Source organism: Aythya ferina (assembly GCF_964211825.1).
Source record: "Aythya ferina genome assembly, chromosome: 11".
Classification (NCBI taxonomy): domain Eukaryota; kingdom Metazoa; phylum Chordata; class Aves; order Anseriformes; family Anatidae; genus Aythya; species Aythya ferina.
Window position 1 is genome coordinate 806,616 of NC_140307.1, and position 22,280 is coordinate 828,895.

Consider the following 22,280-nt stretch of genomic DNA (forward strand, 5'->3'; position numbering starts at 1 on the left):
CCACTAGATCAGGTTGCCCAGGGCCTCATCCAACCTGGCCTTGAACACCTCCAGGGATGGGGCATCCATAACGTCTCTGGGCAACCTGTTCCAGTGCCTCACCTCCCTCTGAGCGAAGAATTTCCTCCGAACCCCTAATCTAAATCTCTCCTCTTTTAGTTTAAAACTCTCCCCTCTTGCCCTGTCATTATCTGCCCAGGCAAATAGTCACTCTCCATCATTTTATAAGCCCCCTTTAACTACTGCAAAGGCTGCCAGTGATGATCGATCCGGTGCTATTTCCAAAATATGTTTAAGAAACTGAACATAGATCTCAGGTCCCTATATGCCATACTTTATCACAGAAAAGTTTTTAACAATACTCTGACTTGCATTCCATTAAACGTGCAACTTGTTCTTCTAGTCTGTGGAAAAGAAAGTTCCCAGTTTGACCACAGAACTACTTACTTCTTAGCAATCTCCTCAAATATGCTAGGCTTCAGGAGTTTTTGCTGTTTAAATTCTTCTAAGTAATTGAAGTCTCCCTTGGTGATCACTTGTTGATACAGAACTTCAGCCCAATCTGGAACAAACTCGTAAGCCTCAGCCACAATAGCTGCCTTCAGGGAGAACAGATGCTGAAATTACTAAGCTGGAAGAGTTTACTTTTGTACAGAAACATTCCTATACTTTAAATATTCTACATCTTCAGTTCGACCTACCTCTGAGCATTATACTCACAGGAGCAGAGTGCTTAGGCACCTGCTGTTTAAAGCAATCATTTTCAAAAGAAAACAGATGAGAAAGCTTACTTGATAGAATCTAGGCAAGGACACGATGCATTCCATCAGGTTCTGCCTGTTCAGGTTAATCAGCATAGTGCTCTGACCGGTGTTCAGAAAATGCAGCTGGAGGGTTATCAGCTTTGTTAGCCGACTGCAGCGCAAGGACTGTCGGACGCAGGAGTCCTAGGTAGTAAAAATAAACACAAGCTGCTGGAGTACGTCTCTAGAGGAAAACAATAAACAGTGCTGACAGAAGCAATGTGTTCAGAGTTGTCTAGTATTTTCTCTTGTAGATCACTGCAGTTTTATCATGTTCCATTAGTTTTAAATAAAGGTTCACTCATTGCAAATACTACTTTCATCATCCTAACCACACCAGTTCTTAAACACTCTTTATATTGTTCTATTCTCACTCGTCCTTAGAGTAAAGCAGTTAAGCTCATGGTCACTCCTCTAAAACAGGGAATCTAATTGTAATCCCAGCTGTTAGAAGTCTTAAAATGGAACCCCATACAACTCTTTGATACAATAGTGTTACTGAGACTGCTGGGATACTGCTGAAATGACAGATCAAGAGATTTTTCTTGCTTAATTTTTGTTGGGATGGGATTCTGCACATCCTCCCTATAGCAGCTTTCTTTGTTCTCTCAGTTCAGCTCACTCCTTATGTGTTGCATAGAAGTGATACAATTTCATGTTGTTTTACCTTAGAGTAACTTTCTGCTGCATCAATAAAGAGAGTCAGAGCTTTCATCAGCAGTTTCTTTAAATTCGCAACATCTTGAAGAGACTCCTCTGAAATGGGGAAAAAATGCAAAAACTTACTATTTACACAGGTGACAAAATAAGCTATAAAATACTTCCTGATACCAAGTCTGTGTCTCCTATTGTTTCAGAAAGCAGCAAAAAAGATTTCTTATATTAAAAAAAAGTTGAAAAATTGCAAAGGAGCAGTGATACCTGTTTGACTATGAGCCAAAGGTATTGCAGGAACCTAATCTTGTGATTGAATACTGAAAATAAATCCAAATCACACATCTGTGGTAGATACAACCACTAACTATTATCAGATAAATTCAGAAAAGCATTTGACATAGCACTGACTAACTGCTCCACACTGGAATCTCTGTATGCTCCACAGCACTCTCCCAGCTGTACAGAACTCACTAAGGTCAGATGTGAGTTACTTTGCACAGAATGTCAACACTTATATATACACTTTTTGTTAAAACCTACAGCTAAACCACTGAGTACAAGAACAGTACCTTCCTTCCAGCCAGTGGAATTCTAATGGATGTTACCAGAAAACACAAGCAATCCAAACTCCAATTGCCCACTGTGCCTTCCTTCCTAAACAATAATAGCATACAGAACATTCGGGTACATTTTAATTCTTCAGAAGTTTTGCACCTTCAGTCAACTGTGTGGTGCAGACAGCAGCAACCTGACGTACTAAAGTACATGCAAACTCATATTTCTTGTTTTTGCAGTTTGCACTCACCCCATGGCTGTGATTCAATGAGTTTAAGCTGTATGCCAGCAGCAGCCTCATGATTCTCTCCAATTTCTCGACACATACTGAAGCAAAGGGCTATCATGTTGTGCTTTTCACTGTCCCCCGGGCGGCAACGCTTGATGTAATCCAGCAGAGCTGTCTTCAGTGTCCCACTCTGGTCAAATGAAGGAACATCAGATTAAGATTTGAAAAGCTTATGTTTTCATTCACATTTTAGTACTCACGAACAACTCTGTAACGATCACTTTTTGGAAAATTGTATCAGAACAGTCTTTGAGGTTTCTCCACAATAAGACATAATGGGAATATTACACTTGGGCTATGTCAGGCAAAAAAATCCAGTAGCTATGCACCTATTTATAAATAAATGTTTATACAATAAATGTTAAAAACAAATTATTTTACAATAAAGCTATAAATATTTACTATTTTATGATTTCTAAAAACCCATGAAACAGCAAACTAGAAAAACAAAACAGGACACAAAAACTCTAAGTGACATTCCCAGGCTTGAAGCTTCAATGCTGTTCTCGTTGCAGCACTGGACTAATTAGAACCAACTTGTTCAACTAAAAGCCGGATAAAACCCAGAATTAATTTATCACTGTGGAACTAGAATAACACTTTCTAGACTCCAGCAATAATTCCACCTTGCTGTGTAAATATCAGTTTCTGACACAGACAAACAGTTCTCTTTTCCCAGCTTTATTCCCCTCCACCTACTGGGTCTAATTTCTTTCTCATGAGCACTTCAAAGTAATGTTTCTCATGCAGCAGTTCAAAGATGTAGGTCATCTCATTGTATCTGCCAATTCCAGTAAGAAGACGAACCTGTGGAAATAACAGTGTAAGTATGCAGCTCAAAGCAAAGCAGAAAAGTCCTTTCTCACAAAGCTGTTAGTGCTGTGGCAGGGAAAAGGCTGCACAAGGCAAGAGTGCTGTACTAGCTGATACAGCTACACGGTACAGCTAGTTGTATTGCACTAGGCAGGCAGACATTCCCTTAGAGCCAAGAGGTTTTATTTTTAATCTAACTCACCGCACCTTTTTATTTTAAGGTGAAAGGGTGTAATTTTAACAAATATAAATACGCAGAGGACTTTCTAGACTCCTCAGTACATTCCCTCTTGCAGTAGCACCACTATATTGAGTGTGTCTCAGAATCCAGGATTCTTTTCAAGACAGGTTTAAAAGATGTGTGACAGCATGGTAATAAAAACGTTCACATTTCACGAGTAGTTGAATCACTTTGAAATTCTCAGTTTGATTTACTACCCTGTTGCCATCTCACTCTTCCACTTCTATTTTTCCAGTGAAATCTTCCAAGGATTCTATGACATAAAAATCTGTCCATCAGGACATGCACACATCAGACCAAAAACCCAGCTTTAGCTTTCACCTCTAGCTTCCAGAGACAAGCCGGACAAGACCAACCAGAGGTGAAAGACTATTCCATTCTGCTACCCACCTGCTCCCCATACACCGCTCAGAGCAAAGTTATTTGCTGACACTTGCAAGAAAATGTTCATACAGCCTCTGGATACACATATGGCATCAAGCATACATACCACAAGTCCATACTCATCGTTAGGTGCTAAATGTTCATCTGTGAGAAGCCGTGCTGCTTGGAGGACTCTAGTGATTCCTTCCATGTGGCAAGTCAAACTAAAGCAATTATGGGCCAAAATCAGCAATTCTGTAACTGAAGGATACAAGAACTCTGGTACTTTGGTTCATAAACTGAGGAAATTAATTCTCATGTTGTAGTCTTAACCTGAGGATAACAATGTCTGTCTACAAACCTGATACCATTTCTGCAGAGGATACACAACCTTTCCTGTTATAAACAGCAGAATTGGATTAGAAAGTTGAGCTACTACAGCTCTGTCCTGTGCAACTTTTAAGCTATAGTTTCTGTTGCAATATTCACTCAGTTTGGCTTCCCAGCCTGTGCTGACGTCTGGGGTTTTAGATCATTTTCTGAAATGCTGTTTTCTCCAAATACAAAATTTCCAACCTCCTCCAACAAAAGCTGATTGACAAACATACAATAAATGTATCAGCATCCCACTTCTGGCAATCAGCTCTCCATTAGAAAAAAAAGAAGGCCACAACTTCTGCATCTGGGTTTGAAAAAAGTCATTCATCAATTCCATAAAAATGCAGATTTTTGCAATGAATATAGCTAATGCCATAAACTTATAATTAGTTTCAAAACATTTGTATATCTCTATCTGTGAAAATGTTGTACTCTAGCAGAGGCTTCATTCTAAGAGGTACAGTGCTCCAGCACAATTTGGTGATTCCCAACATTGTTTCTTCTCAGTCTTTTCCTTACTTTTAGTCAGTCATACATAAAAATATTAATATTGGCCCCTACGCTACTTAACCAGACAAATTAAGGAATAAGTTAAGATCTGACAACAGGACTAAAGTGCTAGGGAAACAGGCTGCACAGAACGTGGTATTTTTAATTATTTGTTTTCTCATACATAGGTATTCCAAATTTCCAGTATTACAGATGGATTCTAATGGAACAGAATCAGCACTAACTTCAACCATGCTTCGCTTTCTGCAGAAGTGTTCAAGAGACTCTCTGCTCACCACTCTGGACAAAATATTGTTGGAAGCTCTCCACTTCTGCCTATGTTAATACTCATGAGACAACTCACACGACAACCATATCCTCTCTCATTTTCCTCAGAGATGAACTGCCCATAACAATTTAAAAAACAAACAAACAAACAAAAAAACAGTCTAAGTAAGTTAGTAGGAGTTATCAATTTGCCTCTGCTGGTTAGCTGCCAGAGCACCTTGTTTTACAAACTCCCTGACAAGATCTCCATAAAGCCACAAAGTATAAAATCAATTCCAGTAACAAAAGATCAAAAAGTCACTTTAACAAACAGATTAAAAAAAAGTTATTTCTAAGTGTGGCTAATAAGAAGAAAGCCAACCATACCCATCTTCTGTATAATATAACTACCGAAGTTCAGGTAAATCACTGACTCTATTTCCCAGCTATCAGCATAAAAAAAAGTGGATTTTGTTTGGAAAGTAAATTCGGGTGATACTTAAGCAATATGTTTATTTGTTGTGCATATATTCAGATCTATTAACATCAAATTTAGGATCAGTAATAGATGCTTCCATCAGCATTGTTTGTATTCTTTGTGATGTGACTTTAAACTAAGTAATGCAATGCTCAGTGATGTACTGGTTACCATCAAGTATTTTTTGCCATATACTTACTGCATGACAGTTCCCCACGTGGTACGGAGGAAATTTTATCCAGTAACTTCATGCCAACCAGTGTGTGATCCTGGCAGAGCTTAGCAAGCTGTAGGAATGCCTGACTCTCAGCTGCGGGGTTCAAAACTTGTTTCTGTCCTGTATGCAGAGAGAGAGTGAGTTATGCCAAAAGTGCTACCTGTTCAGGAGAGATTGGCTGCATTAATAGAAAAACAATAAAATTAAAATAACCCCATCCACACTGACCTATGACTTGGAACTATAATTCTAAAGATGGTTTTGATCTTACTGCTGAAATTTGAGTATCAGATAGTTCTACTTTGCCCATTTGATCCACTGAAATCCTATAGAACACCCATACTGCTACTGTAATGAAACCTGTAATTTCACAAATCCAGCAAGTGACTGGCACTGACCCTGACTCATACTCTTACACAAACCAGTTTAACTCACAAACTCAACAGAAAACTCTTCTTTATTTCTGTTTTCTGTTGGGCAAGTAAGTTGACTCTTCCAAAGGATGTGAAACAAATCACCTGAGCTAATACAAGTGAACTGATACAAGGGGAGCAGTAAAGGTGCAAATCTGCAATGGAGGGGCAGCATAGTAGAAGAAAATAGGGACAGAGGAAAGCACACTTGGACTCCCAAACCTCCATCATTGTTTCTTATGTAACTTTGTTGTTCATGCTGTGGCAAAGAAAAAGTTCCTCAAATACAAAAGTCCTACAGATAAATTCTGTTTTAAGGAGTATCTCAAAAAAAAAAAAAAAAAAAAAAAAAGAGAATCTGGCCACGCTTTTCAAAAAAAAAAAAAAAAATAACACAAGTCTTTCCATGTCAGATAATGAGGGGCTTCAAAGATTATGATTAAAAAACATGCCTTTTTTTTTTTTTAAACCATGAAATGTACATCCCTAAAAAGTACAACAAAAACCCTTTGAATACTGCAACACCACACTGGACACAAAACAACAATCTAATATCTGTATAAAACCTTTCAGAGCTGCCTAAACATTACTGACTGTTATTAGCATTCAAGTATCTTGAGACCAAGGATTGTTTTTCAGATGCAAAAATATCATATTTACAAACCAAAAATGCTAAAAAACAAGACTGAGAACCTTTACTACCTTTCCCTTCTGAAGATGCCAATAATTCCTGCATGATTTCTTCAGCCACTAACTCTGCCACAATTTCAGGCTGGAGACCCTGTGTGGTGATGAATGCCTGAGCTTTCCTGCATCTGTCTGGCTGGTGGGACGATAGAATTGCTCGAAGCACTTCTTCAGGGTCATGGGCTGACATTTCACTGTACGAGCAGTTCAATTCCTAAGAAATACACAGACACTTAGAAGAAGGTACACAGCAAAAAATCCAGTCACAGAACATATACTGACCTGCAGCACATCATCCTAATTAGCTGATGCAAGAGGGAAGTGCTGTAGGACAAGATGAAACCTAGTTTCAAAACACACAATCTGTCCTTTTATCAGTTAACGGTGTCTTCACCTGTGCTTCTTCAGCGTTAATGTTTCTCCAGATCAGGAGAGCATGTGAGTACTTTGTGTTTGAAGTTTTATACTCACAGAGTTGGTGCCAATGGAGAGAGATGTGTTTCTGAAGCAAATACAAACCTTAACACTGAAAATTGCTAAAGGAAAGAGAGGAATCTATGTATCCTCCCAGACCATGATTTTTTCTTCTTTCTTTCTTCATAAGTAACAGTTTTACTTATGGAGTTACGTTTCCTCATCTCTATACACCACAGACCCTCAGTGCAAAAGATACCCCAGTTTTTGCACTTGCTACATTTGAAAGAGGATCTGGTGAGGCTCTTTAGAGTCAGATGTAACATGTTACAACTTCAGAAATCAATCTAAATATGTAATTCATAGACACAGTGATCATCTCAGAGACCTATTTATTCAGAAGTATGGACATCCAGCTTCAGGCAACATGGATGGTAGAAAAGGGAAGAAGCCAGTCATATTACTACTTCCTCCCTAGCTCAAACCTAAAGCATTCACCCCGGATATTTGAGACATGAAAAATTCTGTAGAAAAAACAAACACTAAGAACCTCTATGACAAAGATTACAGTAATATTTTCAGCACACATACTGCTGGGTCTATTCAAATTAATACTACATTCCAAAACTACGGACCAAGTACTATGCAAAGGGTCTGTACCCTCTAGAGGTACTCTGAAAGAAGTGTTCAGCAGCAGCCTCTGGCAAAAAGCAGAGGTGGGCTGCTGGCAGTCATGAAGGCTGAGGAGCAGACAGGCAGCTAACAACACAGTCTGCTACTTCTCCTATCGCTGTCTAGGTCAAATCACTTGGAACTTACTAGCCAATCTTTTGAGCAGCCTCTGGGTAAGAGCTGCCACTGTGTGGAGCCCGCAGAGCATTTCTGTGCTAGAACTTCTAACACAGCTGCTGTTTGTCTGCTTCTGGGTCGGTAGTGATTATGAAGGCATGCCACAACAAAGGCCTAAAGCAAAGTGCCAGATGAACGACATATGCTTGAAAAATCACAAAAAAAGGCACATCAAAAGAGACACAGGCTGAAATATAGCTTACTGGAGTAAGGTAGGGGGAGTCTAGGAGTTGAGTTCACTTCAACACTTCATGTCTCGGAAACATCTGGCCATTTTTCCACAAAAAGGACTGGTAATTTCCCTCTCTGAAGCTTGTTTCAGGCACCTAATGAGTACTTTCAAAACTCCTTATGCTTTTCTCCAAATAAACTTCCATAGCACAACTTAATACAAACCACATATTTCTTCAATATTATTATTAGATACATACCTTAGAAAGTTCATATAAGCAGAGAACCTGTCTGCAGTAGTTTCTCCCATGAACACATTCATCTATGAGAGCCTTCAGACTGATAACAACCTGGTCATCTGGAGACGGAGCAACAATGTGTGTCCAGTCTTCTAAGCTTGATGCTGGAAACAAAAACCCTCTGAATTCCTCTCTCATAAAGACAGACAACAACAAGCCTTACATTTGGAGCAAGACTTCAGAAATCTTTAGCAAATACAACTTGCTGTATTTATAGATTGCTGTACTTACATATAGAAACACTTTCTCAGTCTTTGAAAACTGAACTCTTGATGCCAGTGATTTTTTTTTTAATCAGTATACAAACAATACAGTAGGACACAAAGGATCCAGAACATTCACACTATCTCAGATGTAAAATTTGTAAGCATAGGAGAGCACAGAAACAGGTTCAGCAGTCTTCCTGATGGCTTAGTCTTCACTTGTTCTCTTCTATTCTGTTCTATTATTTTCCTATTAAGCTTTATACATGTTAGCATTAGAAAGTAATTTTCCAGCTGACAGCTTTTTCTTTCATACTTCTTAAATATGCATACAATACTTTATATATAAACACTATTATCCTCAGCCTTACTACTACTAAGACACTAAACCCACTATACCGTAACAAAGTATTCAGAGAGATACATGATGAAAATGTTTCCTTGTTTCAGCTCCAGAAACACATTCAAGATTTACTGGAGTGTGTCTTCCAAAAGCAGGAACATAGATAACATTCAGTGCTACTTTACCTGAACTGAATTGTGAAAGTGAGTGATTAAGAGACTCTGCTTGAAGCACATAGAATCAATGTGTATTACAAGACTTCAAATTCCCTTCAACAGGGGATTTAGGAACCAAATAAATAAGACACTGTCACAAAGACCTTATTTCCTGCAGAAATTCTTGGGGAAACACAGAAACAAAAGAAGACATGTCCAGTAGAACTCCAACAATGGTATTACTTGTCAAGTGGCTGAACAGGTTAGTGTTACTTACTGCTTGGGATTCTTGTTTGCTGCGATGCACTGTTTTCATACATCTTCTCTATTGCTACAAGGAGAGTCTGAATATCTGCGTGTAATTTGTCTAGATCAGTCTCCCCTGAGGCCAGAGCTCTGCAATGCAATACCAGTGAAACATCTCTGTCATAGAAATGGAAATATCGACACACACGGCTGGCTTCATGTACACTTCCTTCATCAAGAAGGCATCCAATCAAAAACTTGAGTGATTCTTTCTCATCGTTTGTCAAGGTCTGTTCAGACTCTCTGAATTCAAGACCCTCTGGTTTTAAATAGTTTGGTGTGTTCAGAGCAGGTAGCTTTGAAAAAGAGAACTCCTTTGCTAAGTTATCAAAGGTAAGATCCATGTTCACTATGCCACGGAAGGAAAGTCTTGACTTGCCTGACCCTTCATCTGCGGATAATGTTTGTTGTGTGATGCGACAAATCCAGATCTGCTTCTCTATTTCTTCTAATTTGTCCAATGACACTGAGTCACTCTTGGCTAGCCAATGGCCAGCTAAGGTAAGCAACAGATGTCTCTCCATAATGCTGTTTATCTTCTCGTGAACTGAAGATTCAAACACTGTGTTTGCCTGATTCAAAAAAAAATCAGATGCAGCTTTGCTGGAGATTGAATTTTTCATGAAGTTGTCATTACACTTCTTCCAGAATTTAATTCTTGTCTGTTTTAGTTGCCACTGTCCAATGTCTCTTAAAAGATGTAGATCTCTTAGAACCTGCAAAAATTCAGAAAGGCTTTAAAAAGCTGTCTTTCAAAAGAAAACAAACAAACACAAAAACACTGCAAAGCCAGAATACTGGAACACTGAATTAAGATTACATGTCTCAATATAAAAAAATCCATCTAGAAAGAACCAATGAAACTGATTATATAGCAGTAAAAGAAATAACAGAATAAGAAAAGATGTGCTGTCCTTTTCAGCACAGCACTTGTAGCCAACTTGCTCAGTGTACTTGCATTTAAAATAGAAAGTGATTTCAGTATGAACCTGCTTCAGGAAGGCTGAGAAGTTATGTTCTCAGTACTGCCAATAACAGAATTATTAAGAGGTGACTGTCATTATTGAACTATGTCATACCTCTTGGGTAACTACATGATCCACAGGCAACTCTGCTAATTCTGCTACCTCCCGAGCCAGTGAGAACATTCCTTTCTCTTGTAGCTGCTCCAAAATTGATCTGCACTCATTCTGAAATGTCTCTGTATCGTAACTGGTTAGGATGGAGCGATTAATTGATACGGAGGAATCCTTCAGGGTTTCAACGAGTGCACAGAGTTTCTTCACATAAGGGCCTGTTTCAAAGGAGTAAAGACAATTAAAGGCAGTTGGTTTTTAAACGTGAGGAAATTCTGCTGCTTATTCCAGCATGTGACCCTGCTGGAGAAGGAGAACAGATTTTATGCTCTAAAGTTTTCATGGAGCCAAAAATATATTCTGAACCCGTAACTAAAATACTTCTGTAGGTCATTTGTGTACTCCTCATCAACATACACTTGCACTTAATCATGCTCCCAAACAGACTTGCATAGAATTACATTTTCATTGCTGCAGTTCACCATAAGAACCAATTCTGGTTACGTAAATTCTTATACAAAAATGAAATAATATGAATACACTTCAAGTAAACATTTTCTGTCACTCAAAAAAAACATTTTATGCGGTCTTCAGGTTAAAGCAGTGCTATCACCTGACAGAAGAAGCTGTATTTACCATCGAGTAGATTATCTGTTGCAGCAAACAGCTGTAAGAGCTTTCCTAATTCATATTCTGTTCTACATTGCTGCATCATCAATTCAAGAAGAAACAATGCTTGTGACTCCAACCATTGCACAGGTAATTCTGAAGCTGCTGGTTCATCTGATGTTTTAAGCTGTGTATACAAAAAGAACTGTAAGTGTTGTGTTTTTTGTTTTTGGCAAGTATACTCTGCATTTTGTTGGCAATCACACTGCTTATCAGAGGCGTGCCTGATCAAACTCCTTTAGGAAATGATGAACTGCCTTCCCCAAGTGGGCACTTGCTTCATTGCCAATATATGCTTGAATTTGATTTGAAGATAGTAAATTTTATTACAGGGTGACCAGCAATTGCTCCTGATAACCACGGAGGAGATAAAAGGTGCAAGAAGGTTTCATGGGTAGATAAAATAAAGTGCTAGCTTAATAGCTCCTGTCATACAGCTGTACTTTATAAGCATATCCACTCTGCAAGCAGTACATAGGAAAAGGAAACTGATCTAGCCAGAGCTTGAATTGCAGGAAGGAAAACAACCAATCGCTAATGGCATGAATGTTAGTCACCAAGATATTCGTGGAACTAGAAAATCATGACAGAAAGGAAAGAACTGAAATAATTTGCAAAAATATCTGTACGTGACAACCAAGGGTACAGAATGAAACCACTTTGGTCCTCTAAAACCGGCTGCTAAATCAGTGTTCTACATGGACTGTAGGACAGTAATTCACTTCACTGAGTCATTTTCAAAGAAAAGTCCATACAGTTTCTAACAACTGCCAGGGCTAAAGCACTATCACAGATTCTTTCAGAAACCTTGTAACATATTTAAAAACAGCTGTCTTCCTTGAATAGGTGTTCTCTGGAAGTCACTGCTTTATCAGCACAACAAAGAATATCATACTTTTACTCAACACAAATAACTCAATTTACCTTACTTTCCTACCTTACTAAATGCCAACTCTCAAACAGCAAACCGCTCGTTCAAGGAAGTTGCAATTGTATTTCAATCTGCCCATATCAACTTAGAACAAAATGATTTAGAAAAATGCACTGTAAGTTTTGAACAAATTGTCAAAAACAATTCTCCATCAACTACCAGCAATGGAAAGAATCTGCTGAAACCTGTTACTTCACAAATCAGCTCCTAGATCCCTTCGTCCCTGCTCATGGCAGGGGGGTTGAAACTAGATGATCTTGAAGGTCCCTTCCATCCCAAACAATTCTACGATAATTTTAAGTGTCTTTTTAATTATTTTCATATATGACATTAAATGGCTATGACATTGTAGTAGGGAGATAACCTATGCAAAGAGGTTAACAGAAAATTAAATCTTACTTCTGTGAGCTGTTCCTGAAACTTGTCCAGTTTGGTTTTAGCTTCATTATATTTTTTACAGTTCATACACAGTTCATACATCTCCAGTATATGCAGTAAAGGCGAATCCTTTAAGACACAAAAATAAATTATAACTCTTTCCTATAAGTACCTCAATAAAGGAGTAATTTTGTGTTCCTCAGTACTAGAACAGTAAAGTTCACATTTATTAAAATTGCTTTCAAGCTTGATATATGACCTGCAGGTTTGTAACTGTTGGAAGAACTTCCTTTCAACAATATTCTTCCTTGGACAGGATTTTCAGTAGATTACACCCAGGCTATCTAGGCCACAAAATACCAAGACGGAAGGGAAACTGTATGTGTTCTCCTCTCCAAGAACATTTGAGATACGCTCAAGTATCTACAATCACTAAAAATTACAAGACCTTACCTTTAAAAATAGCTGGAAGCCCTTTATAAGTGTTTTACTTTTTTGATTCCTTAAAAACACTTTCCAGATAAGTGATAGGTCATGGAGATCCCATATGTGATTTTCTACTGATGTCTGAATATGGTTTGTTGCTTCAGATCTGGTAACATTATCCACAGTAGTAATTATCCAGACACAAAGACAATGAATAATGTTGGCATCCTGTCAAATAAAAATGATGGTTTTTATAATAACCAGATGACACACGTCACTTCATTGCGTCTAAGTTGGCTAAATGTGTCATACTAATTAGAATTACTACAACTGAGGAAAAAAAATGATGAATGCAACCTGCATATCTACCATTTAAAGTAGCTATGCACAATAAAAACGTCTTAATTACTTATAATTTATTCCTCTAGAAGATAAATAACTTGATCAATACTTACTTGGAAACATGCTGCTAAAACACTCAGAATGGGAGCATGCTCTCTCAGTCCTTCAGTCAAAAGGTAACGTGACGGGTTGGAGTTCTCTTGACATCGAAAAAGGATTTGAAAGAGACTGTTCACATTTTTGCTCTTGAACATGCTGGCAGCACTGTTTGCAGGACTCCCTGTAGCAGCACATGAAAACGGTAACTTCTCCAATGCCAACATCAAGTGATCTTGTAAAATGGGAGTGAATCCATGAAGAATAGAAATGACCTAAGAAAACAAAACCAAGAGCATCTATACAGAGCATGGTCCAAAGAGAATGAGGGAAGGATGACTGAAGCATTAAATATGCAGAAAAGACAAGCAAAACATCCTTCAAATTTGATTGCTTAGAACATTTCTGGAGAGCTAGAGAAGAAAGCATGTTCTGTACGTGTGAATTATTCTAATAAAATGTTGAAACTCCTCCTCTTACTTGAATCTAAAATGCCTTTTAAAGAAACCCATTTTTCTCATATGATGAAAAAGTATTCATGTCTAGTTAGATGCTTTTGTGTAATTATGTATTTTTGTGAAAGCAATGAAAAGATCCAAGTTAAAAAAAATACAGACCTAAGTATCATCTAAACTGCAATTTTCCAGTTAGCTTCCTCCTATTACCCTTCCTAAATTGCATACAATTTTTAACTACCAGTAATATTTTGTTTATTTTAAATTACACTAAAAACAAAAATGGAAGAGCTGGAGTCTCAAAAGGTAAGATATATTTACACAAAAACAATGTAACTTTTGAAAAGAAAGATGAGTAGCTTTATTAAAACTTAAATTGAACATATGGTAACCAACTCTCCAGTAAAAAAACTGTTAATAAATGATTAAAAAAAAAAAAAAAAAAAAAAAACACGAATTAAGCTGTATGAACGTGTCATAATTTCAACTAAATTTAACAAGAAAGTGAAGTCTCTTTTTGGCAAATGCTTTTATGCCCAATGCACTTCAAAAGAGACACTCAAATCAATTCTCTCTGAAAAATGTTTTCTCCATTACTGAAACAGGAAGTTTCTTCCTAATCTTCTCCTTTAATAGTTAGCTTTCATGCCCTTGGAAGCACATTATTATATCTGCTGAAGATTCAGCTGCTTCTGGAGTCAATTTCCTTTATCTTGTGTTAGCTTTTCACATACCAAGAGACAGAGAAAAGTAAAAAAGTCAGGAAATCCAGCTGTAAAGGAAGGGTTATCGTAAACAGAGGATTACTGAGCATCCTGAGACAAATTCTAACTCCCGGGAAACTGATGAGGCTTCAAGTTTCTGTTGTCTACACAATGTAATATTCTCTTGTTAGAAGGATCCCTTTTTCCTTCTATTTATTTTCAATTTTTTTTAATTTTTTTTTTTTTTTTTTTTTTTTACTGCTTCACAATGAGCATTCTTGAAAATCTCATCTTCATTTAAACCCATACACAGACAGCTTACCTCATCTGGCTTGTAGCTGTACAGCTGGGTTTGGATGATGAACTGCAGCCAGTCATCGGATTTAGCACATTCCTTTAGGTAAGATGTACTCAGCCTCGTGTTATGGAGTTTGCAGAACTGCATTACCAAAGACCACTGCCTTCTAGAGTCACTAGACGTCCTGCATCCAATTTAAAGATAACATTAAATCAGCATTTCTAATTTTGCCTCTGTGTACTGTATCTAAAAGAAGAAACAAACCAACCAAACAAAACCAAACCAAACAAAAAAAAAAAAAAAAAAGGAAAAATACTTAAGAACAAAATTTTAAGCCTGAACTGTAATAAACTGATATTTCTACCAGAAAAATAATTCAATAATCTTTTCTCTTAAGCATGTCCCGAGGAGCTGTTAGTCAAACATGCTGACAGAATTTCCTTACTCTTGCCAATATACATCTACTACCCCTGTTATTTGAAATACCAAGATTGTATGCTAAACTCAAATATTGATGTTCATTTTACTGTAATAAGACTCAGATCTCTTTCATAATGTCTAAATACAGAGATGGTAAAATTCAATACTCAATTTCAATTTGTCAGCATAATCCTTTAAATTACATTTTCCTTACTTCTTTATTCCTTGATGTTCAATTTCATCCCAGAAGGCTTCTTCTAAGGAGATAAGAACTTCCTCTGTTGCTGCTTTTTCACCTTCAGCCAACTTTGTTAACTTTTCAACTGTTTAAAAGAATATATTATTATTTCTGAGATCAGAATACGGGTAATATTTTCGAAAGTACCGGAATTAACAAGAAGCACAAATCCTATTAATGTAAATGCTTCAATAACTGCCAGCAGTTTGGACAAAAAGACACCTGCAGATGTCTACTTAGTAATGAAACTTTCTAAAATTATTCCTAGGATAAATTTAATTTCCTTACAGCTTTGAACATCTGATTCTACTGTAGCAGTTTTCAATTACAAAAGTGATTTGGTAACGTCCCTTTGTTTAATCTAGTTATATTACAACATTAGGTGGAACCTTACTAAGCAATTAAATTGAGCCTCAGGCAGCTGTTTAAAAGCATGCATTAGTGTTCCTGCCTTATTTAGCATGACAGGTTCAAAATGCACCTCCAGAATTAGTAAGAAGCAGGAATATAAGAACAGCAAAAGTCTTAACTCTTCAAAGGACAGAAATGCTCTCATTGCATTCCTAAGAAGTTAAGCACCATCTTTCAGTCTCTCTTTATCTCTTCCTAATAAATAAATAGTACCCTATTTTAAAGCAAACAAAAGACATGCTTACCCAAAGATTCTCTTATTTCATTGCGCTGAGATTCTTCATTTCTGGTTTGGTAACTGAATATCATGTTTGCAACTTTAATGTCGACTCGCAGTTTGAGGCTGTTGAGACCAAGCAGTTCCAGAAAACAAACACAAGCTGCTCCTACTGAAGGTATGTTGAAGAAAGAAAGGCCTAAAATATAGGCTTCATTTCCTGCTTGCTGAATCCTGAAACAAAAAAAGAAGTCAATATGCGTGATTTGTAACCAATTTTCAAACACAAATATTCCATATGTATGGTTTACTAAACACGAAGACTTCGTTAGCATGGGAAATATTTACAAACCAAGTTGCACATTTAGAAAAATGTAGTTATAAAAACGAAGCCCCATATATAAGAAATGATCAAAATGCAAGCAGGGAGTTCACAATTTAATAAACTTTAAAAAGCTGAAGGCAATGTAATCAATATTAAAATTAATAAATATGCCTGAGAGCAGATTTTTTGTTTTGTTTTTTTAAATTATAAAGCGTCCCATTGTAGAATTTACAATCCAAGCATTGCAGCATCAAGAACCTGATTTGTAGACTACTCTAAGTGAAAAAGACAACCTGAAGGCTTCAACAGTGGTTGGCTCACCAGATGTCTTTTTCCATAATTTTTTCCATAATGGTAACTGAAAAATTCATGCATGCTCAGGTCTTACATTAAATCACCTTTCTAAAATATTCAACACTTCAGCCTTCATTAAGGTATGCTTTTCTTTTTGCCCAAATCTTGCCTGTTCAGATACCAGAAACTGATTTGTATATCATGTATATCAAAATCATGAAAGGAAACAAATAGTGACTAATACACAAACAAGACCTTCTAGAAACAAATAGTGATTTCCCCTGATATCACTACTGAATATGAATTGTAAATTTATTGTATTCATGAAGCATGCATAGTCCGACTGCATTCTCTTGAGCACATGATTTTGAAGCTTCAGACAGAAAAGCTAACTCCTTCAATCTCTAGTATATCATTCTTCTTATTTAACTGAAGAAGTGTCATCTTTAGGAACTGTCCAAGTAGAGGGGCACCTTTTTTCCATAAAGTTATCTAGAGGTTAAGCTCCCTAGAAGAAAAACCTACCTGTGTTTGATATGACTGGAACGTTCTTTAATCCTAGCTTTCATTATACAAATTTTATTCAGGTTTAAAATGAAGATTTAATAATAAAGCTCACCATCTTTTAGGTGATTATTTTATTTCTATCCTACTTGATGCTAAACTGAACGGATTCCCAGGACACCTAAAATTTTAAGTGATATTATGAACACCACTTTTTTCCACACTGTTGGGAAGCATTAAAGCTACTCCATGTGCTAGATTGTAACTCCCACAGAACCATCCAACTAACATTTTAGAGAAAACTTACAGCTGTTTGGGGGATTTGCTCTTTACTAACTGCTGGACCAAAAATGTACCAAAAGCAAATGCTGGACGTCCATGTTGCAAATAGTACAAAAAATCCAGTCGTTCCATTACAGCATATTTGTTCACCAGTTCAGGGGATGAAAAATGAGGAAAGTCACTTGATGTATCTAGAAAGAATATTATCATTTTTATAAGCTGATAAACAATTGAATTAAACATAGAAAATGGCTTTCAGCTACTAAACATGAGATGACAATCAAATACCTCTAACACGGGTTCTAATTCAAATTTCAGCATACCCAAATCCCACTGAAATTCCGATTTTTATTGTAAAATCAGAACCGTAAAAGCAGTAACTTTTTCTAATAGCCATGGGCAAATCACTTCTTCATAGGCCCTCAACTTAGTTGTAAAACAAAACACTGCTTTCCTACTTCATAATACATTTAGAAAAAAAAATAATGTAAAGAGCTTAGTGGAAAAAAGGTAACATATCTAACCATAATTTAATTTCAAAACATTTAATTTACTAATTTTAGTAAAATACAGTTTGTTTGTTTGTTTGTTTGTTTGTTAAAGGAATAGCCTTTTATATTTATCCTTCAGATCATTCCACTGGAAGCTATTTCATCCTAGGATCTGTCTAAAAAGCATGTAAATCATGAAATTAACTTACCTGATAGAGCAAGAGTATTTGTTGACTGCCAGCCAAATAATTTAGTTGGATCAAAAGGCACTAATGTCTGAAAGATTAGACACAGAACATATTAAGACAGCTTAAGCTTTTCACATCTGACCAGACTAGAGAATATTTTAGGGACCTATATTAGCAGATAGTCAAGAACTGCTTATGCTGCTATTTATCTGGTGCAGGCCTCTCTCAAAGGTACGTATTTACATTCTGATCCTACAGAGTAGATAAACGCAAGAAAACGCTTAGATTTTAGTCTAACAAAACAGGGAAAGAACACGTTTAAGCATCTTGCTAAGCTCTCATTTTAGCAAAGCTACCACTTTCCTGATAATGAGTAATTTCTGTCATTTCTTCCAACTTGCAGTTTATTTCAAAAAGTAAAAGACATTTGCCCAGAAACATGTCATAACACTCCATGAGACATTATTCTTTAATTCTAAATTTCAATTTCCCTTAGACAATTTAAAACATTTTAATTTTTGTAATACTAAACAACCTGTCTACTGAATGCAGCAAGAATATTACTTTTCTGATATTCTAGAGCTGCCACACACCACCTCTGCTGAAGTTAAACACAGCAGATGTTTAAAAAAATATCAGCCAGATTCAATATGACCAATATTTAGCTACCATTAAAAAAATATTTTTAATGAAGCTATAAACTTTAGGTCCAAATTAAGAATTCCGAGAAAACAAGATACGGTCCCTACACTCCAGGCTTTAGCTGAAAACAAACTTCTCTCAGTTTACCTTTGTTCTAACAAACAGTTCTATTGAGAAACATTTTGCATACCTGAACAAGATGGTAAAGAGAAATGTCAGGTGGCAAAATTCCACGAGAAGTACATGGGGGAAAGAGAGCAGCTTTGAGCTTGGGGTAAGGACTCAATGCCATTTTTAAAAGCTGTGGATCAACTTTCTTTAGAGGTTTTTCCATATCTTCATTCTGAAGAACCTACATTGAAGGGAAGCAAAATTATTCAATTAAGAAGAAGAAATTGCATTAAGATTATAATAAAACTCTCATTCATGGAAATCTGGTAAACAGTAACAACACAAAGAGCATCATTTTTCCCCCAAAAAACCTTGTAAGCTATATTAGACACATGATGTTTTAAGTTACTCTATGTATACACGGCATTTTAGAAATTTATTGATTTTTTTTTCAAACTTGAACTATTTTAGGAACACAAGTGTCTATAAACACTCTCAGCTGTAACTATTATAAAGAAGCTAAAGATTCCAAGTCACAGCCACTTTGTCTTACTACTTCCAAGCCACGTAAGATCAAACACTCTACACCTAAGAGTTCACATTTGGTCAAGAAATTGAAACATGCAATAACAAAACTAGATTTTCATATGGGAAGACAGTGTTTGTTGTTGTTAGTGTGTTTATTTTTATCAATTTTTTCATTTGAATTTTCAACATCATGTGAGAATTTCTTCAAAAACCTGTCAACAATTTGTTCTACACAGTACCTGATCAATACCTCCAGGTGCATACATTGTGGTAGCAAGTGCCAATAGTGTACGTCCTTCCAGTAGCATGCTGCTCACACTGGCTTGATTACTAGGAATCAAGATCTGAGCATTTGCAAGACTAGCTTGAAAAATCATCTTTGGATCTAGAAAGGGAAAAAAAAGTGAGATGTAATTTATTGAAAAAAGTATTAAATTATTAAATTGTACATTATAACTCTTCTACAAATATGATTTTTTTTTTGTTAATAGTGACCTTTTTATAACTTACAAATACAGCTAAAACCTTCCCATTTTCACTAAGCTTTCCCTAATTTTATGCCACAATTTTACCTCCACTGATTGGTTTAGATAGTCCTGCATTTTTCCATTTTATTAGTTCAATTCTTTATCTTACACACTGCTAAAACTTTTCTAAAAAAAAAAAAAATTAAAAAAAAATTTAAAAAAATGCTTCACTTGGACATTATTTTTATCATTTGTTAATGGATGCCACTAAAAAAGATGAAAGGTTAAAAAAAAAAAGGTGAAATGAAGTAAGCACACAAACTCCATGGATTATCAATGACAATAACTAACAAAATGTCTTGGTCCAAGCAAACACAGAACCAAAGGGACAGAGAAGTCATAATACAGCACAAGAACTATGTGAAGCTTTAATTTTGATGGTACATGCATTTTTGCGTCTATTCTCCTGCTGCTCAACCTTTTAGGAATAAAGTCAAATTGGATGCAATGATGAACATACATAAACCAATTCTGACATATCTCCAGATCTTCATGCACATTTTAAATATACATTATAAGCTGTGTTTTAGAAATATGGAACTGATCAATGCACATATAAATGATTTGCCATGATGAAAAAAAGTCTACAGCAGAGCAGAGAATTAAATCCAGATGTTCCAAATACTTGGCTTAAACCTCAGACCACCTGCTGAGCAAGACCAGACTCCTACCTCGCGGATTACTGGCAATCCCTCGACACTGCACAAGAAATTCAAACCAGGGATGTGCTTCATGCAATTCCTTGTTATCCAAAATAGGGCAATTTGAAGGGGTTAAACTGGAAAAGAGAACAGTAGCAACACAGTGAAAACACAGAATTTATAAGCATCCTCTGACCCAATATAAAACTGCATTAAAAGTTAAAAGAATCTGACTTGGTGTTACAGTGACTTATTTCATCCATTATCATGACAGAGTTGAATCATACCACTCATCACTACAAGATGTACATCTTTAGCTGATAAACTGCCAGAGACACCTTAAGTTTACATTTCTGTGCTTGCTTGCAATCAAAATAACAGCTTCCAGAACTGACAACCCCAAACATTTTCCAAAGAGGAGACTTGATTCAAAAACACCATTCTCCATAGTCTGAATATTTTATGAAATTAAAATCAATTACACACACTGGAAAAAAATAATTTTGTTGGCTTTTCTCTACCCCACTTTTACCTTCTTACCAACTACACAGTTAGAAGGAGTTGTAGCTAAGAAATTTTAATAGCAAAGTATTCACTAACTGGAAATTATTTGTATAGTTCCAATAACTAGTATTTCTCTCTCTTTCAAATCCCATCTAATACTGATTTTGATTGAAAACAGCAATTTATTTGACAATGAATACAGGATGAACTACCTGTGTTCAGGTGACAGTTTCTGAAGAGCAAGTTGCCTTGGCTCATTTGAGATTGCACTGCTTACAAATATTACACTCATTACAACCATAAACATTTTTTTCACTGACTACCACACAAATAATCATGACAAGATAACCTGGATAAAGCTTCACAATACAGAATGAAACCTAACACTGCCTCACAGTTTTTCATTAAATGACACTGCTGTGACCCAAGAAGTCTCGCTGGACAAACAGCAAGAGCCTAAGAAAACTCTTACTGCCAACTGTTAAAGTTGTCTTCCATTCTTTAAATCTGCATGTAATCCAAAGGATGAAAAAAGCATTCATACCTGTAGTAATCTAGGTAAGTGTACAACATGTACTGCAGATTATGTTCTAAACAGTGAAGGACAAAATGAGTGTGGAAGTCCAAACCATTTGCAGCACAGTATTTTGGAACAGGGTGAGGATTTTGCAGTACTCCCCCTAGGTAAACCAGTCTTTGGAGCAGGAGTTCAAAATCTTCCAACTCAGAAAGGACAAAAATGCCATTTCTTAAAAAGAGAGAGAGAAAACAAAACAAAACAAAACAACAACAACAAAAAAAACATACATACACATTGATTAGTCCCTTTACAAAGTTCTGGAGGCTATTTTCAAACTTACAAAACAGAGTTTTCCTTCTAAGGAGTTACTTCACTACCAAGGCAAACATAACCTGACAAAATACCTCTGATAGTGCTTTAACAGTATCCTAGTTACTATTCATTGTAGAGAATGGGACATAAGGAGTGAAATACTACATTCAGAATTTTTTCTCTTGCAGTAAAATGGACAGCAGGTATATAATCTTGTTGAAAGATCAAAACACTGGCAGAGGATTTCTGTTGCTCCCATGTTTCTTCCTGTTTTCAGAGTACCAAAAAGTGGAAGTACACAACTAAAAATAAATTTACTGATGGATTTGTGCCGTTTTAAACAAGGGCACTAAACAATAT

The 22,280-nt window shown here is 36.4% G+C and overlaps 1 protein-coding gene across 1 annotated transcript in view; it reads right to left on the reverse strand.

Annotated features, from left to right (window-relative positions):
• SPG11 (SPG11 vesicle trafficking associated, spatacsin) overlaps nt 1–22,280 on the reverse strand; it is a gene marked incomplete at its 5' end in the record, with an annotated part of 35,562 nt that overhangs the window by 2,683 nt on the left and 10,599 nt on the right. The window contains 24 exons of the mRNA XM_084532166.1: nt 448–599; nt 792–947; nt 1,471–1,559; nt 2,266–2,434; nt 3,004–3,111; nt 3,849–3,982; nt 5,533–5,670; nt 6,666–6,864; nt 8,345–8,487; nt 9,362–10,106; nt 10,470–10,684; nt 11,103–11,262; nt 12,466–12,573; nt 12,898–13,098; nt 13,326–13,583; nt 14,790–14,949; nt 15,400–15,508; nt 16,080–16,285; nt 17,482–17,647; nt 18,157–18,223; nt 18,968–19,129; nt 19,656–19,801; nt 20,615–20,721; nt 21,633–21,836. Coding sequence (XP_084388292.1) covers nt 448–599; nt 792–947; nt 1,471–1,559; nt 2,266–2,434; nt 3,004–3,111; nt 3,849–3,982; nt 5,533–5,670; nt 6,666–6,864; nt 8,345–8,487; nt 9,362–10,106; nt 10,470–10,684; nt 11,103–11,262; nt 12,466–12,573; nt 12,898–13,098; nt 13,326–13,583; nt 14,790–14,949; nt 15,400–15,508; nt 16,080–16,285; nt 17,482–17,647; nt 18,157–18,223; nt 18,968–19,129; nt 19,656–19,801; nt 20,615–20,721; nt 21,633–21,836 — 4,302 coding nt within the window. The remainder of the gene's footprint in view (nt 1–447; nt 600–791; nt 948–1,470; nt 1,560–2,265; nt 2,435–3,003; nt 3,112–3,848; nt 3,983–5,532; nt 5,671–6,665; nt 6,865–8,344; nt 8,488–9,361; nt 10,107–10,469; nt 10,685–11,102; nt 11,263–12,465; nt 12,574–12,897; nt 13,099–13,325; nt 13,584–14,789; nt 14,950–15,399; nt 15,509–16,079; nt 16,286–17,481; nt 17,648–18,156; nt 18,224–18,967; nt 19,130–19,655; nt 19,802–20,614; nt 20,722–21,632; nt 21,837–22,280) is intronic.